The sequence below is a fragment of the Colletotrichum lupini genome, chromosome 1, assembly GCF_023278565.1.
Source record: "Colletotrichum lupini chromosome 1, complete sequence".
Taxonomy (NCBI): Eukaryota; Fungi; Ascomycota; class Sordariomycetes; order Glomerellales; family Glomerellaceae; genus Colletotrichum; species Colletotrichum lupini.
This window is the reverse complement of record NC_064672.1, coordinates 7,454,220-7,471,175: the sequence shown is the minus strand read 5'-3', so window position 1 is coordinate 7,471,175 and position 16,956 is coordinate 7,454,220. Positions and strand designations below refer to the sequence as shown.

Genomic DNA, 16,956 nt, shown 5'->3' with positions numbered 1-16,956 from the left:
AATTGGGCTAAAGACTCCAGTCTGGGAATGAGGTGATTCAAACGCCGAATGAAGGGCGCTATTGCTTCTTGCATGTTGAAGGAGGACCCACGATGCGGACGCCAGCGGAGGGGGACGGAAGGAGGGGGGGAATTTTCGAACGGGAAGCTTTGCCTTTACTGGGGACGTCATTGTCACATTGTCTTTAGCTACCCCGCAGCAGGGTGGGCGGACCCCGAAAGCTGAACAACCACACAACCTAAGTACCTAAGGTAACACCCCCCGGGAGGAGCTCCACGGTTCGGCAACGTCGCGTGAGCTTCCAGGTTTAGGCGGTCGAAAGTGGGCCTTGGGGACTCCTGCCCCTGTATGCTTGTACACTCGCGAATACATACCTCTAAGTTGCGGGTGCTGACGATCTGGAGGTGGCATCATGGTCGTATCTATGAGGTCTTGTTTGACAAGTGTTCATACATCCTCCCCGAGGTGGCTGACAAGTTTGTCCACAGCTTCATGAAGGACGTTCCGCTAACCTCTTCCTATGAGGAGGTCAACGACCTGGGTATCCTGACGAAGGAGAACCTCCTGAACATCGGCAACCAGGTCAACTCCGAGTGGGAGAAGAGACCGTAATACATGATCTCTAAATCGACTGCGTATCCCCTTCAGTACCTAACCACCTACATAGTGAACCGAGCCTTCTCATTGGGTAAACCCCGGTGATCATTGCCCCTCTACTGGCTTTTTGTGAGTATGAGCCGGATGCTTGTACCAGTTGCGGATGCTGTCGATCGTGGGCGACTTGCGTGGAGTGTGAAGACGATTCGAAGCAGCGGCGGGCTTCGTTCGGATGGGTTGACAGCTGATGGAACTCATTTCTCGCGCATATAACCACAGGACTCGAAAGTTTTGACAAGTACCCACAGGAAAAAGAGACGACGTCGGAATTCTGTCGATAACTTACTGCATCCTCGGGAGTGGAAAGTAGCTAGTTGAGCTTCAAGAGCCTCAACTTGGCTTTGTGAATCATGTCAACCTTCTAATCTAGTCCGACTAGCAAAATCGAAGCAACGCCGAAATAGCTCGTGTCAATTTAGTTTTCTCGAAGTAGAGTGTAGTATGGTTTTATAACTATAGTTAGAAATAGAAGACACAGCACCGGATAACCTTGAAGAAGCCACATTCATCTCAACTGCTCGAAGAATTCTCGGAAATATCTTCCCAGCCAAGCCACCCCCCCTTCGGCAAGAAAATTCCCAAAACCTCGTCATCCATAGACACACGGAAAGTCACATTCTCCCCTATTCTGGTACCCACCGGGTACATCTTCGACATCTCGTAGCGCCAGTAGTAATTCTCAGGCTTATTTCCATGACTTCGACTGGGGCTGTGCTTTTTCCCGGGTGATGATGGGAACCATCCCATGTTCTCGACATCGGATTCCGACATGTCTTCGATTTTGATTGGATGACTTTCCTTGAAGAGAACCGCAGAAATAACTTCCATATGAGGAACATCGGTCAGCCTGAAGATGAATTCCTTCCTGAACCCGCGTCGATCCTGTCGGCTTTCTTCCCAACGCCTGCAGCACTGATAGGTCTCCTCCGGCTTACATCCGGAAAGAACCCAGTCAACGTACTCTGATGAAAGAGGACTGTCATCGCGGGATCTTCTTAGCCAATTGGGAAATGATTCGTGCCCTTCACTTGTTTCTAGTTCCGGTATGTGCTGAAAGACAACTCCGTGTTTCCTACCAAGATCGACGGCCAGTTGATCGTTCATCCTGGCCATGTAGCTATCAATCAATGAACTGATCAGGGAAGGAACCCCATCCAAATGGGCGATGGCGTTCGATGGATACTTGAGGAGAGTGGACGCCGCTTGATATAAGATCGCAAAAGAAACCTCATGATTCTCTTGGATACTTGCATCCAGACGGCCAGTGTCCATGAGAGACTCGATGATGTCTGCGATGTTTTCGTACTTCTCGCCAGTTGTAGCGAGGCCGGGAAGGAGACCCTCAGCCTGTGAGAGCCTTCTCAAGACGTTTTCTTCGACAAGTGGAATGATATCTTCCAGAATTGCGAATGATGAACGATGGGTTTGGTGGTGTGAAGACGCGTCGGGAAAAAAGCGATCTCGCAATTCAGTGTCCCATTCCCGGATACGATTTTCCTTTCGGAACTTCCGCGTCATCTTGTCATAGTGATCAGGAAATCTCCGTAAAACTTCACTGCTTGCGCCATGTTGTCCGCTGCTTATGTTCATGGAGAGGAGAATTATCTCTATGTCACGTCTCTTCATGCCTTCATACTGTGACAATAGACGGCTTCTTCTCCCATGTCCCTCTTACCGATTCTCCTTGCGAAGAATGCCCGAGCAGCAAAAGCTTTTGTAATCTCATTTGTCTGAAATTTGGTGCAGCTCTCGAATCATCTTCATTGTATCGCCTTCTCTCTTTCGCGAGCCTCGCGCTTGATCCGATTTTCATTTGCGACAAACGCCTTGTACCTGCTTGGAGTTAGTCTTTCGCGTCGTATACGCTTCGTTGAACGGCCGCGGCCATGGCCGGCTGTCGGGCCTGAGTCCGAGTCTGAGTCGTAGTCAGAGTTCGAGTCGCTGTCACCATCACCGCCAATCTTTCTAGAGTCCGAGGCCCTTTCACTGACTGGGCGGAGTTGCAAAGACGCTGCCGTGGTTGGTTGCACGGTGGGTGGTGGTAGTGCTCTTGCTGAGCCAGTATTATTGCGTCGTACGTTTCCAGCAACATTTCGGGATCCTTCCAAAGTTGAAGGCAGGATGCAGTATCCTTCAGAGGAAACCGATAGCGTCGAAACTCCTCGTATACCTTCGAAGGATACTTCGACCTTTGATACCGCTTTTTTGGTATGGCCGGCGGTATGGGATGCTTCCGAAGAAAACCGCACGATGTCCTCGGGAGGTCTCATCGTGTGCACTGAGTGAACGTAGATGTTGGGGAAAATGGTTGCTTCAAAAAATCGAATGAGAGATTTGTGTTGATAATGATGAGGGAAGTTGATGAAGGCAATAATCAAACTCCAAAGATAACCCTCAACCGAGGGATGGATTCGCCTTGTATAAGTTGGAGGCCTTCAATCGTCGATTGAGGGGTGAGCGAGGTTCTACCAATGATATTCAGAGCGCTCAAGAAGAATGCCCTAGAGAGGCTATGTCACGGCGAACTCCGGAGTGTTTCTAAATGCATCCAATCACTTGTGCATCCTCGCGAGGCAGATTTGTGGTGGCAAAAGGGCGACCACGACTGGACGCCTGATTACCCAAGTGCGCTTGGGGCCTTAAGACCAACCCATCTGCTTCGCCATCTATTAAATGCAGACTACGCTGATACACCGATGGAATTTACGCCTTTCATGAGCAGATGTCAAACATAACCAATCCAATGACGTCTTCCCACCTGTCAAGCGATTGCGACCCCGAGGGATCGATGTCTTCGTCCCAACATACGCACCTTGGAGCTGAAAGCGAGGAAGCCAAAGAGACACCAACTGAAGATGATGTCAAAGAAAAACCGTGGAAGTACATTGGTTATAAAGGATACTCTAGATTCTTGTCGTCAGAGGATAACTTCTTCCTCCTACGTAGATTTGATACCCTCAATGTTCGGGTATCGTTGGCGCTACAGGATGAAGTCTCGGTCCTCGAAGAAGAGCTCGATGCTTTCGACAGCTGTTTCAGTAAGAAATCTGCAGATGATTTCAATAATGGTACTTTGAGAGAAGACTTGAAAGAACGTTCGGATTTGGTCAGGGCAATCTCGAAAAAGCTGGGGAGATACAGTATGCTGCATCCCGTGAAAGCGAGACTTGACTCTTCCCTGACGATACACAGATGCATTCCTCATCCAGCAAAATACCCTGCGACAGCTTTCCATCGCGCCTCGAAGGGACATCAAGAGTCTTCTTAATTGGCATTCAAATCACGATAATAGTGCCATTGCAGAACAGGAGCAGAAGTACTTGAGAGATAAGAATGACGTTGTAGCACTAGCTCAAAAAGAAAAGACACCCTTACGACAAGTGATCGATGGATCTCTTCGCCTGCGGACACTCTCCTTATGGAAGTATAAGGAGGACGAGGCCGAGAGTTACGATCAGGGAGATGTCACTTATTACTCCGACAAACGAATTGACAGCTTCGCCTCGGCAGTTATTATTGCCATTGGCGTTCTGATGCTCATCACGCCTATATGGATTCTTCAGGCGTTGACGGAAATGAAGGCTAAACTCGCAGTCATCACGGTCTTCATCTTCGTCTTCCTCCTCGTTCTTTCCCTAGCCATGGTGGCGAAACCTTTCGAAGCACTGGGTGCAACTGCAGCGTACGATGCTCTCTGCCTCCCAATACAAGTTCCATGACTAACGTGAGTGTAGATACGCGGCGGTACTGATGGTTTTCCTTCAAATACAGTCAGGAGACTCTTGATCGCAGTCTTGCATGAGCTCAGGGACTTTGTATGATAGTAAAAACCAGAGAAAGAGCCTGTACCATAAGGTTGAGTGTGGCTTCCAGGATAGTTTGAGACAGCTTGACGAACAGTTACCTTTTATACAGGATGTCAAGGTAACATGAGCTTGCTACTAGCCAACGCTGCACCACCAAGCAATTCATCAAGGTTGGAGGCAACCTTGATACCACAGCCCACAGTTCCTCTATAGCTGAGCAAAGTTAGATTGTCTGTCGGGGTGGGCGAGCCACTACACTCTGGCCAAGTGGTCTAGCGTGTGACGTCTTCGTCCATAGATCGCAAACTGAAATCTATCTAAGCCCTCTGCACCCAGCGTCTTGCAGAGGCACTATAGTCTGCCATTTTGCCAGTTCGAGTCTCCCTTTTGTCACTTTTTTTATGGACCGTAGTGGCCTTTATAGTGTTCAATAGGTGGAGAAAACGTTAAGATTGACCATATTCTTAACCGCAACCATCTGTCATTACTATACATCACATTATATCTCATCCGCCAAATTACTCAGATCAGCCTTCCTTAACCTCGCCTCCGTAAGCAACAGCTCCTTGGGAAACCACTCCGCCAACCTACCACCAGGGAATCCAACCCCCTTCTCCAGCACAATATCCTCCTTGCCCGCAACCATGACCCCCAACGCGGACCCGCAAAGCCAAGCCCAGACCATACCATCACCACAATACCCAGCACTAACCCACTGTCCAGCCTCGGCCCCCATCCACGGCTGTTCCTCCTCCATCTCATCAACCGTCTTCTCAACCTTCTTCACCTTGACATTTTCCCTCTCCTTCTTCAAACCAAACCAAGAAGATACAGACGTAAACGAAGAAGAACCAGACGAACTAATCTTTCCCTTGACCCCCGCAACACTCGCGGGAACCCGCCCAACAAAAGGCGCCATATCCCCCGTAACACCCAAAACACCACTCCAAACCCTCACCACATCGCCCCTCCACCGCGTCCCAAACACGGCGCTCATGATCCCAGACACATGCGCAATCGTCATCCCGTCCGTCCCGGAATCGTCGTACACGCCAACCATGTCCACCCCCTCGCCCGCGCTCCGAGCGAACCCGCCACCGAGCATCACGTCCCCGTTAGGCCGCTGCGTGACGTAGTCGAAGGCGCCGTTGCCGTAGATGATGCTCCATGATTTGCTTCCAGTATGGCTGTTATCCGGCCACTGGAAGCCTCCTCCTTCTCCTTGTTGAGTACTCTGCCCGGAGGGTGTCGTCGTCGAGGGTCGCTGGGCAGTCATATGAGCCTTCACACCCGCCATCTTTCCCCTCAACCCAGGCAAAAACTGTCCGGCATGCGCATTCGTAGCATGAACAACATGCCTCGCCCTGATCGCCCCCCTCGCCGTCCTAACAACATACGGCCTCCCGCCCCCCTCGCCATCCACCACGACCTCCTCAACAGGCGTATTCATCTCCAAGCTCAACCTGCCCCCAAACTCATCAACCAACTCTTTCCAAATCTTCGCAACAAGCCGGTACGGCCACAGCGCGCCGGCGCCATACACCAACCCACCCGCGACATGACCCCCCTCGACCCCAAACTTCGCCTTCGTCCCCTCCCTCCCCAGCACCGCAATCTCGACCTCGGGCACCCACCGCCTCAACTCCTCCACCTCCTTCTTCCCGGCCTCGAACCCCTCATCGTCGAGGAAGAAATCCACCGTCTCGACGCGTCTGCATTCGGCCACTTCCCTGCCCGCCTCCCCGCCAACCTCCAACACGGCCTCGGCGGTCCGCAGCGCAAACTTGGTCAACCTCGCCGCGCCCTCTTTACCGAAATACTTTGCCAGCTTCGGAAACAGCTCGTGCGGACTCGCCTTGACGTGTCCCCCATTCCGCCCCGTCGCACCGGCACACAAACTCCTCGCCTCAAGCACCACGACCCTCGGCCCCTTCTTCTCCCCTTCTTCTCCATCCGACGCGCCTGCGGCGGTATACAGACTCCTAGCCACCGCGGCCCCCGTAATCCCGCTCCCGATGATAACAACATCCGCCTCCGACGGCAGCTTTTGCGACTGCGCGTCCGCCAGCTCCGGGAACGGCGGGTCGTCGAGCCAGTACGGGCTCGAAGGGGTCGCGTGCGGCAGGCCCGGCGGGGCGTTGACGCGGGCCAGGAGGGCTTGGTACGTCTTGTTCAGGTCCAGGAGGAGCTTCGCGACGGCGCCGACGGTTTTTGTTGCGCCGCGGAGGGCGGAGAGGACGGAGCCCATTATGCTTTGTGATAGGTAGTTCTTCTTCACTATCTTGAGGCGAAGCAGGAATGAAATGATTCTTTTTGAACTTGTTCGTGACGGAAGCGAGTCGAGCATGCGACCATATGTTGTAATCTCTTGGTGGCCCACTTCTTTTGGTACTACTACCCAAAGACAAACCTCCTACTGGGAGTTGAATGAGCTAAGTATATGGATGGGAGCACTGATCAAGTTCGTCATGAGATGTTGGATGAAACCGGCATAGCCATGTGTCCAAGTGTGCCGGCAAAGAGCATGCCTTCCAATATTATACTTCGATCGACGTCGGAAGCTTACATAAGACACCCGGACCTCAAGCGGCCGGCAACCCGGCAACTCGGAAACAGGACGCAAAGAGTGAGAGAGGACCGTGACCGTGGCGTTTACTTACTTTCCCCCCATCACCTGGACTCAGTACTATCATTGAAACACAAAAGGCCATTGGATCAGTTCAGGAGGGAAGTACGGTAAAAGATTTCTACTCATTTTGTCTACCTTGACGTCTAAACCTAACCCCAAAAGGCAACACAAGAAACGCAAACGCCTTCACACCCCCCTCACCAATACTTCGCATCACAGCATTCCTCATCAGCAACGCCCACGTCGGACGTCAGACACGGCACAAGTCTGCAGCAGCCACCACTGAAGCTCACTCGATAGAGACAGAGAAAACAGAATGAAGGTACAAAACATCTCAGTTGCCTTGAAATCTGTATTTGTGACGCCGAACCGATGCCGGGTATGTTGTCAAATGCCGTCCCTGACTCTGCCGAACCCCAAGTCCCATTCCATTCCATAAAAGCCACACACACCCGATCCAGAATAACAAAAATAATTTCCCAAATTATCAACATGAAGAAAGAGACACCTTCTCCCCTCTCCCTCTTCCCCTGAATCATTCGCTGACAGACCCCTCCTCATCCGAGACGTGGTCGATGTCAATGTCATCAACATCCATACTGTGACCTCGTCTGTGACAATCCGGACCCATCTCAGCACGGATATCCTTCTGGATCTTGAGGAAATATTTCCTCAACGTTCGAAGACCTCGGAGGAAGCCACGGTCCGGCTCGTTGGGATGCCGCGGCGGACACGGCTTTCCCTCTGCAAGGTCGCCCTTAGTCAGGCTATTTGCAAAGTCGGCAATCTTGAAGTCGATGCCGCGCTTCTTCTTCTGCTTCTTCTTCTCGCGCAACGCCGACGTCTCCTCCGTGTCGGTTGCAAAGTCAGTCGTAGAATCGTCAACGACTGTATCGTATTCATTACCCTCGCTGGTCGTGTCGCCATCGTAAAACATGAGGAGACTGGCGGCGTAAAATCGGTAGCCGTCCAGTCCTCGGACGATCGACTCGAGGTGGTCCAGCTTTTGCAGGATAGTCGGAATGTGTCGCAGGATGCTCGAGTAGTCGACGCCATCGTACAAGAATCGCGTCAAAGCGTCCTGGAACTCCTGGCCGGCTTTGAGATCACGTCCAAAGTACTTGTCCTTAAAGACGTAGCTCTGGCTCTTGACATCCCAGACTTGAAGTCCGCATACACGCACGCCGAGTTCACGCGAGGTTGTCCTGGCACACTTGCCCTGCTGCGACTTTTGTTTCTTGGGCGTGGCCTCTACGCCGTACTGTCTGGTGCCCATCTTGAGGTCCATGATACAGGGCCGTTTCATGCCTGCCGTGAGATCTTCCAAAAGGAGGAAGTACTCGACGCGGGAGTCTCTTTGCGTTTGCGCTTCCTTCGGATTCACAGGTCGCGGGATTCTGCGGAACTCTTGGGTAGGGCTAGGCACCTCGGACGGAACAGTTGACGCATACGTAGAGTACTCAGCTTCGGTCGGGACGTCGGCTTGAGATGCATCGGCAGCAGGCACTGGGAGACTCGGTTCTTTCGCGGCACCTTCACTGGCATTTGTGCCATTCGTGCTTGGCGCTTCGATCATGGGCGAGTTCACTTGGGACGTGATGAGGGACTGCCCGCCTTCGTCTTCACCTCTATAACCAGCGTCATCCGCCTCTTCCCAGTACTTGAGATGTCCTCTAGACTCCGTCACTGTTCGTGGCTTCCGTCGGAGGCCTGTTCCAGAGTAACGTCTCTTCTTCTTTTGAGCAATAATCTTGTCTGCAAGAGTTTCCGGCTCCGGTGCACTGGTACCAGTCACGTCCTTGACATCGCTATCTTCGGCTTCTGCCTCGGCAGCCTCGAGATGGCTCGGGCGCTCCATGGCAATGCTCTCTGTGGGAGGGGGCGAGGAGCTGCTTGGCCGAAGCGGGCTAGGCTTTTGAGGTGCGTGACCTTCTACGGCAGACGGATCCTGTCTGCGCACCAAGTCGGGTACGGAGCTAGCTGGCCTCAATGTCGGCTGCTTACGAAAAGCCATCGACTTTTGGTGTGGGCGGCGGTGCTTGTGGATCGGAATTGGCTGCTTCAAGAAGACGTCGTTGAACACCTCATTGCGCAGCCGCTTGTTAACGGTGGTTGCACCCCAGCTATTCGCGTGCCTGTCATCCAGGCTCGGCCTTGTTGGAGATGCCATTTTGCTCTGCTCAGGGTTGTCCGGAAGACCTGCAGATGAGGTGCTTCGGCCTCGAGGCGGCATGACTACTGGAGGAGGCGTTGGTTGCAGCAGATTCCGGGGCAGGATATGCCAGTTGTCGTCAAAGGTCACCGTCGGTATTGGCTCGGGCGCGGAAGAAAGTGACTGGCTAATGATGCGGCGGTGCTCCTGGCTCGGCTGAGACGCGCCGTTGGATCCATTCGACTTCGTCGCGTCCGCTGACGCCATGACACCAATCTCTCCGGTCGGCTTCCGCTCCAGCAAAGGAGCGTCATCACGCCTGTGGGTCGACTTGCGACGGGTTTGCTTGTGAAAAGTCACGTTCAGGACACCGATGTACCGTGGGAGAAATGAGAGCAAATCAGGATGATCCTGTTCCACATTTTCGTAAAACTCATTCTCCCGATTATTGAGCTGTTTGCAGACAGCTCTCTTCGAAAAACGCCAAAGTGTGGTGTGACCGCCAACCTGGTGCTTGTAGGGGATGAGTTCGATGGCCTCGAGAGGCTCTTTCTGCTCGACTTGATGATGGTGCGCGTGGTCATCAATGTGTGCAGGGATGTGCTTCGGCGTCGGCGGCTCCGGCTCTTCTTCAGCCGTCACGTCCTTGATAGTGCCCGGTTGAACCTCGCGTAGGGTAATGTTTGGCTCGCCGGGCAGACGCTTCGGCTTCGACTTGGAAGGGGTTTCGGGAGGCTGGTCAGGAGAGAGCAGCTCCTCCTCGGGCTCGGGCTCATCGGCCTTCACCAGCCAAGGGTGAAAGTCCTCGGCTCTGGCTTTCGATATGGTGCGACCGGGCGTCTGTCTCGGTTTCGCAACGTCTCTCTCGCGTTCTGCAGCCTCTTCCAAGCCGGGGTGCGGTACAAACACAGCTGAAGAAATTTTTTCCTCGGAAGACTCGTCTCCCTCCTCATGGCTCTCTCCAGGGTCGCTGCTGTCGGCTGACAGACGTCGGGTCTCAACCGCTCCGGATTCTTCAATCGAGGGTAGCGAGGCGTCGCCCTCTTTCTCTCCATTCGCAGGAACGGACGTGTTGCTGGCCGATCTAGCGCCATCGGTATCCACCTTGTGGAAAATGTCGCCATTGACCTTCCTTAACCCAAAGTAATCTTGAGTCGGCGAGTCGGTCAAGATGGGGGTCTCACCAGCCTGAGGCGACTGAAGAGGGAAAGTCTTGACTCTTTCTAGTTGCTTTGGCACCCAATCCTTCTTGTCGAGAATTCTAGGCGAGGGCTGAGCACTGGCAGCTTTGGCGAAATCTTCAATGGCAATGTCTGAAGAGAGCGGCTCCTGTGAATCTGAGCTCAGAGAGGGCTTCTCCTTGGGTCGCTGATCCTTTCTGCGTCCTGGCGTCTTCTCCTCCTTGGGCAATCCCTCTCGGAAGAATCGCAGGCTGTAGCTAGCCTTTCGGCTGCGAGCGTTGGGCTCGGCGCCAATCATGGCTTCGTGAACGGACTTCTCCACTTGGCCATCTTCTTGTCCGTCGATGGCCTCGCTCGACCCAATCGACCATATCTTCTCGGGTCCAACGGAGAAGCGTTGCTCCAGTTTCTTCGGTCGGCCTTCAAGCACGGTAGTGTTATCCTGGTGTAGTTTCTGATCCATTTGAGCGACTGAACTGAGAGATCCCTCTGGACTGGTGGAGTGAGAGTGAGCTCTGCTTTTCCGGAGGCCTCCCTGTGCTCGCGTCTCCGGATCAACCCGCTCCAGGGAGGAACCCCTGCCACGAGGCGAGCGCGTGCTCTTGAGAAAGTCGCGGTGATCCAGCAGCATTGCTCGAATACCCTGAAAACTGGCCATATCGTAGGTGGGCGATGTCATTATCTCCATGTCGGCGTCGGGGGTATGAACAGCAGCGGTCTGTGTAGTAATGTCGGAAGGGGGTACGATGCCGGGTTGAGGAGCGCTTCGGGGAGTTACTGAGGCGCCATGGCCGGGAAGGGAGGGAACATTGCGGAGGTCGTCGACGGCAAGAGGATCCAGTCCAGCAGTAGCAGAGGACGGGTTGGGGTTTGAGTGTGCGTTGGAAGGGACGAAGTCGGCAGTAGGCGAAGGCAGCGAGCGGGTGGAAAGCTGGCTGGAGGGTTGCGGTGTTTGGTCTTGGTGGGAAGGTGTTCTCGAAGGGATGCCGCGAGCTGAGGCGAGGGCTTGGGTTAGCAAGGACGGACCGGACTGCCTCGGGAGGGCAGCAGGGCCTCGGGGCTTTTTAATATTCGGGTCGACATGGCTCGAGACATCCTGCTGGTGCTGGGTGACAGCGGCCGTGGCAGGGGGTGGATCTGCAGCTTGGGCTAGGGGGGTGTCTAGAATTTGAAGTGATTGCGGAGGGACTTGAGGCAGAGTTTGGTGTTGGAGAGCGGCAGCGGCAGTAGGAGCAGGAGCAGCGACCGGGGCAGCAGCAAGACCAGCATCAGTAACAGGCTCGGTACCAGGTTCGTCGAGACCAGTCGGATTGGCAGCTGGATCTCTCGGACTGGGACTTTGACTGGACTTGGGACTAGAGATGATGGGGGCGGAAGCGGAGGCGGAACTGGGAGTGGACGACGACGACGACGACGACAAATGCGCGGAGCTCACCAGGGTCGCGGGTGCGGCATTTTCGGCGTTACGAGGCGGGCTGGACATGAGGGAAACATCTGGCGAGAGTCTGGACGATATGGGAGGATTTGGTCGCCGATTGTTTCTGGGGCGGCAGAAGGGATAGAGAGCGGCGTGGTTGCGTCTCCTACGTGGTGTGGTGAATGAGTGAGTGACGGAAGTGTGTGTGTGTGGGAGGTTCGGCAAGGTGTAAGAATGGGGGAAATGGAAAGGAACGTCACGACATGCGGCGGTAGGCGAGAGGAAAGAGTAAAGTGGGCGGGCTGGGAAAAAGGTGTGGGCGCAGGATTGGGCAGGACAATGGCAAGGAGGGAGCGAGCGAGTGACCAGAGAGCCCAGCGCACAGCGCCCAGAGGCCCAGAGGGGGAACGGGACAGGACAGGGCAGGGCAGCCCAGGGGCCCGGGGTCGTGACGAGAGGCCGGGGGTGTACAAGTTACCTACAAGGTGCTTGAGTTTAGGTTAGGTAGGTACCTTGGTTCTCACCTCAGTTGCTTACCTCACCTACCTTACGGATACCGTACGGATAGGCAGGTCAAGGTAGGCTCGGTTCAAGGAAAGTTAAGGAGTCCGCTCGAGTTAGTGAGTACTCGAGTGAGTGAATGAGTGAGTGGTGAGGGTGGGTGCCGGTAGTGACTGGCGACGACAGTGATGCATGTATGAGTGTGATACGGAGTAGAGCCAGTGAGATACTGAATGAATGCCAGGGCCAATGCGATGCGATGCGCTGCGATGCGTCTGTGAGCGGTGGAGGTGAGTGGGCCTTGCTGCTGCCCGGTGGGCTGAGTACCGCAAGGTATGTGGATGTCAAATCTCATGAGTTCTGGGTCTCGATCTCATGAGACTGGGCAGTACGATCCATCACCGATGACTTACTTATGGATGATGACGGAGTATCTGGCACCAGTACGATGTCAGATAAGTTGAGGTATCTCCTCACGTCGGGGTTGATGAGTGAGGGGATGGAAATGTGCGTGAGAGTAAGTGAGTGTGTGTGTGTGTGTGTCATGGAGGGGCAAACGCACCATGACCATCACGTTCAGGGCAGCTTAAAATGCAGGTAGCCTCCCGGCCAAATTGTGAGCGACAATACTTCCGACTGTGCTGTACATAGAATAAGGTAGCCTCTTATCCTAAGCTACTCACTTGACATCGTCATTATCGAAAGCGGGAGGTCCCAGTAGAGAGCGCATGTTGGGGTTTGGGGTTTGGGGTTCGCACCTTTTTTTGCTGATAACACAGCGGGGGCCAAAGTTCTAGCAGAAAGACGGCGCGACGCCTCGGAGCGGAGGAGTGGACGTAACGAGCAGGGACTGTCCAGGGTCCTGGCGTTCCTGATAGGGAGGCCAAGACGATCTATACGTACACAGCGCGGTCACAAGCGAGATACTTCTGAATGAGGGGCTCACCAGGCGGTAAACAAAGTACCGAGGATAAGGACGCAACTTCTCGAGATGGCATCCATGTACACTTTCCCAGCAAATGCACGTGAAAAGTACTTCTGCCACTCCCACGCGTGGAAAGTAGTGGCACCTGGGGGAGGAAACATTTACAATGGGAAAGAACCACTCAGAACTCCCAACTTTCCACTCTTTTGATCCCAAAGTTGCAAATGGAAGCCATCCGTAACACATCTAATAAAGTAGCCACGTAGTGTACTCCGCACTTGCCTTGAATCGGGTCAGCTCAAGCATCGAGATAATCCCTTGGGATCAGCTCCCGTCGGCGCGGCAGCGGATGTCAACCCAATTTCTGACATCAACACCATCTTGAGTCAACCCTCCCTCAACATCGCTTCCCAACATCATACATGACACCACACATCCGAGTGTGTAACTGCGGCCTTCAGGAACGGCTTGGTTACTCAAATAATGCGATTTCCTTATCTATGCACCACGTTGCTAACACCGCCAGCACGCAGGCAAACAAGTATCTGAAGCATCGGCTATGACACACTCTATCTTCTCTAATACGGAGTGTTCCACTCACAGCGCATCGCATCGCATCGCATCGCAACAAGAAAAACACCGTCGCCTCGACCAAGTACGGGTACCCGAGCTGTCACCTGGCTTTGCGCATGCCGCTAAGTCAATCGAAACATGGCCATCCCCCGTCGCTCGCGCTCCCACGGCTGCGGGCGCCCCTGCGCGACCCTAGTCGCTTCCACTATCAACCCAGCAGCCCTTCGTCTAAACCCCGCTTGTACGGTGTGTGACGCCGTCCACGGGACTGCTAACTTGGCTCCCGGAGCCCTCCCAGTGGCTCGTCTTAAACACCTCCAGCTACTGTACACTACGAGTACAAACCTCAAAACTCACCAGCGCCAGGGACATTGCTAGCCAGCCCGGAATCGTTCCTAGGTTTTTACGTCGTCCCTGGCCCAATCCAATCCTGACTCCCAAAAGTCAAGACTGCCAAACATCACACACTACTTGACCGCATGGAGTCAACGGAGGGCTTGGGTCTTGGGCCTAAACGCCAGAACGGTTGGAGAAGCCCTGGCTAGCATCAGCCAGCAGCAGGTATCCCTCCCTCCACCCACGGGCCACAAAGAAAGAGGAGCCGAACCTTCGTCCCTTCAGCCATTGGGATCATCAACCGGCTGACCTCCGCCTGCCTGCATCTTGCCTGGAGCCTACCCTGCGACTCTTAAACGACAGCCTCACCCAACGTCTCGAAGAGCCTTTGTCCTAGGTCTAGGTCACTGGAACCACTATTACCCAAGGGTCATCGACGAACTGTACTGCAAAACGACTGGGGCTGCCGCCATGATGTAAGCAGTGACACTGCGTACTACAGGTGTCTGGACACGACAGTATCTCGGGTCCGTTCCCCAGCTTAGCAGCATCTCAGACCGCAATGTACACCGCGCCATGCCGGAACAGCTGGGGGTTTTCGAATTTCTACCTTCTCCCTTTCACCGACACGACAAATTTGCCCGGCCGCTGATCCCGAAACTTCCAGAGAGCACGTTGTCGTTTCCCTCGATTCTACAGGCCCGTCTCGAGAGCCACAGTTCTCGGTGTCTCGCCCACCGGAATTTGATGTATCAGACGAGTGCTTGATCGCTTGGTCGCGCAAAAGGATGGCGGCACAAGTGAGAGAGAGTGTTGGCATGCTGCTCAGATGGCGGAATAGATACTCGGGTCTTTGGCATACGCGGACTATCAGTTCCATCCAAGCAGAAGCAGACGCCAGAAGCAGAGCCGAACCAGAACCACCTAGCGTCTATCAGCACCCTTGATAATCCTTTTTGCCGGACCCCCTGATGTTTCCCCAGGATGCCACACATCGCCGGTACGGGCCAACCCTTCGACCACTGGCTAGCGTCCCTGTCCCAGGGCTGCTTGCTAGTCCACTCCTCGCTTGTTTTGTCCGGTGTCCGGGTTGCTGACCGGGCCTGAACATGGTTCCATCCGTCACTCGCCAAGAGCAAATGAATGGAAGCCTTTTCCCAGCAGGTGTGGTTACACTGCGGCACGTCCTGAAGAGCATGCCCTGCTGGCATTGAAAAGAACAAGTCGTCCATTTCTCCGATTAGACAGACGGACGACCAACCCATCGGCACGTCCCTATATCGTTAGCCATCCAGGTGTCGTTAAGTTAGTGGACAGTTGGATCCGCTTTCGCAGCACGACTATCGCAAATGTTCCTCAGCGTCACGGCATTAGTCAATCAAGTACACCACCAACCCATCACCAAAGACAAACCACGTTGAAATTGAGGCCGTGATCGGTTCCATTGGGTCATTGGCAATCTCTCTCGGAGTAGCGTCAACCCTGTGTATCTACAAGGTTCATAAACCCGGTCCCGGCCACTCGCCTCGATTTCAATATCATTTCTCCTTGTCTCGTCGGTCTGCGGAATAGTTTTGCCGCCAAAGGCAGTCGAGACGGGACGGAGCGTTTATCTGCGGTCTAAGCCAAACGCACCTTGCTTTTCTGACACGTCTCAAAATGCCCTTTGCAGATGCCAATGTTTTTGGGGTTCTATCAGCTCGAGGGGGTCCCATTCCCCGTCCCCGGAAGTCTGGATGAACAAGCTTGCGCCAAGCCCAGCCCGCAACTTATCTGCCAGACCTCCAATGGACCCTCCGTCGCCAATCATCCAACAACGTGCTCGTCAGACCGCCTCGCAACGGCCCAACCAAGACATCAACCCAAGTTACCCAACACATCGCCCACGCCTTACCTTTACTTGCTTTCGCTCTCGTCTTGAAAAGACAGCCGCTCAAATTTGTTCAAATCTATGCACTGAAATGTCCTGCCTTGGCTATGAGCAAAGCCCGGCCACGCCATGCGTGCACTTACATGGCAAATAGGAAAAGCTTGGAAGACCCGCGTGGTACTCTGGTATGATCGGCCGGGTACAGAGTACGCTGCATGATAGCCGCGCCAAAGATGGTACTCTGTTCAGACGGATTGATATTGTCTGATCTCGTGGCAATTAATGTGTGTTTCCCGCAATCGTACAAGATTGCGTGCTTCTGGCGTCTTGGTTGTGCACTTGCCGCAGAGGGCTCTGGGGCGTAATACTAACGATTCGGCTTGACTTGCCTCAAGACAAAGTTGGGTCTTTTTCTTCACCCGGACGTACACAGGTCAGATTCTACTTGTCTTGTTGCTACTGGGCACTTGGAGACTAGAACTCAGTTCGTATAGCCTTGACAAGGGGTTGGCCCGGGTGAGCTCAAGCCTCGGTGGCGCCTCAGTCTTGAATCCTATCAACCCAACCACGTGAAAAAAGCATAGCCTGTGAGAGATGCCCGGCGTCACGGCACCTCATCTTACCACAGCTTTGCACTTTTCCCCTGAGGCTCTGCCGGAAACCATATTCCCTTCCCCGGATTGCTAGGGAGGCGCAGCCTGCTTCACATCGCCACCGGTCCTGTGGCCCTGAAATGTTCCTGTCGATCGCTCTGAAACCCCAATTCAGGGGCATGGTCCTGCTCTGACACTATCCGTACACCGGGTAAAGGTGGATGACAAACATACATGGGAGACTCGAAAGTGAAGACAAATTTGATCATAGGATCAACGACGACCTCGTGGAGCTTCACGTCCCAATGATACGGGC

General features: G+C 53.9%; 6 protein-coding genes across 6 annotated transcripts; 3 read left to right on the top strand and 3 right to left on the bottom strand.

The window, feature by feature from the left end:
* Positions 1 to 348: 348 nt before the first annotated feature.
* CLUP02_02143 (uncharacterized protein) lies at positions 349 to 612 on the top strand (the record flags this gene model as incomplete). Its single annotated transcript, XM_049281177.1, has 1 exon — positions 349 to 612. The coding sequence occupies one exon, from the start codon at positions 349 to 351 to the stop codon at positions 610 to 612; it is 264 nt and encodes an 87-aa protein (XP_049137134.1).
* A 90-nt stretch (positions 613 to 702) lies between these two features.
* Positions 703 to 3,205, bottom strand: CLUP02_02142 (uncharacterized protein; the record flags this gene model as incomplete). The annotated part of the gene is made up of 6 exons (XM_049281176.1): positions 703 to 878; positions 944 to 991; positions 1,173 to 2,264; positions 2,333 to 2,387; positions 2,478 to 3,072; positions 3,177 to 3,205. The coding sequence occupies 6 exons, from the start codon at positions 3,203 to 3,205 to the stop codon at positions 703 to 705; spliced, it is 1,995 nt and encodes a 664-aa protein (XP_049137133.1).
* Positions 3,206 to 3,379: 174 nt separating this feature from the next.
* CLUP02_02141 (uncharacterized protein) lies at positions 3,380 to 4,690 on the top strand (the record flags this gene model as incomplete). Its single annotated transcript, XM_049281175.1, has 5 exons — positions 3,380 to 3,797; positions 3,850 to 4,367; positions 4,392 to 4,472; positions 4,531 to 4,581; positions 4,622 to 4,690. 5 exons carry the CDS (start codon positions 3,380 to 3,382, stop codon positions 4,688 to 4,690), a joined length of 1,137 nt encoding a protein of 378 aa, XP_049137132.1.
* Positions 4,691 to 4,962: 272 nt separating this feature from the next.
* On the bottom strand, positions 4,963 to 6,810 carry CLUP02_02140 (FAD dependent oxidoreductase; the record flags this gene model as incomplete). Its single annotated transcript, XM_049281174.1, has 1 exon — positions 4,963 to 6,810. One exon carries the CDS (start codon positions 6,808 to 6,810, stop codon positions 4,963 to 4,965), a length of 1,848 nt encoding a protein of 615 aa, XP_049137131.1.
* An 817-nt stretch (positions 6,811 to 7,627) lies between these two features.
* On the bottom strand, positions 7,628 to 13,073 carry CLUP02_02139 (inositol polyphosphate kinase; the record flags this gene model as incomplete). Its single annotated transcript, XM_049281173.1, has 4 exons — positions 7,628 to 11,574; positions 11,815 to 11,930; positions 12,757 to 12,777; positions 13,027 to 13,073. The coding sequence occupies 4 exons, from the start codon at positions 13,071 to 13,073 to the stop codon at positions 7,628 to 7,630; spliced, it is 4,131 nt and encodes a 1,376-aa protein (XP_049137130.1).
* A 2,840-nt stretch (positions 13,074 to 15,913) lies between these two features.
* CLUP02_02138 (uncharacterized protein) lies at positions 15,914 to 16,201 on the top strand (the record flags this gene model as incomplete). Its single annotated transcript, XM_049281172.1, has 1 exon — positions 15,914 to 16,201. The coding sequence occupies one exon, from the start codon at positions 15,914 to 15,916 to the stop codon at positions 16,199 to 16,201; it is 288 nt and encodes a 95-aa protein (XP_049137129.1).
* Positions 16,202 to 16,956: the final 755 nt, after the last annotated feature.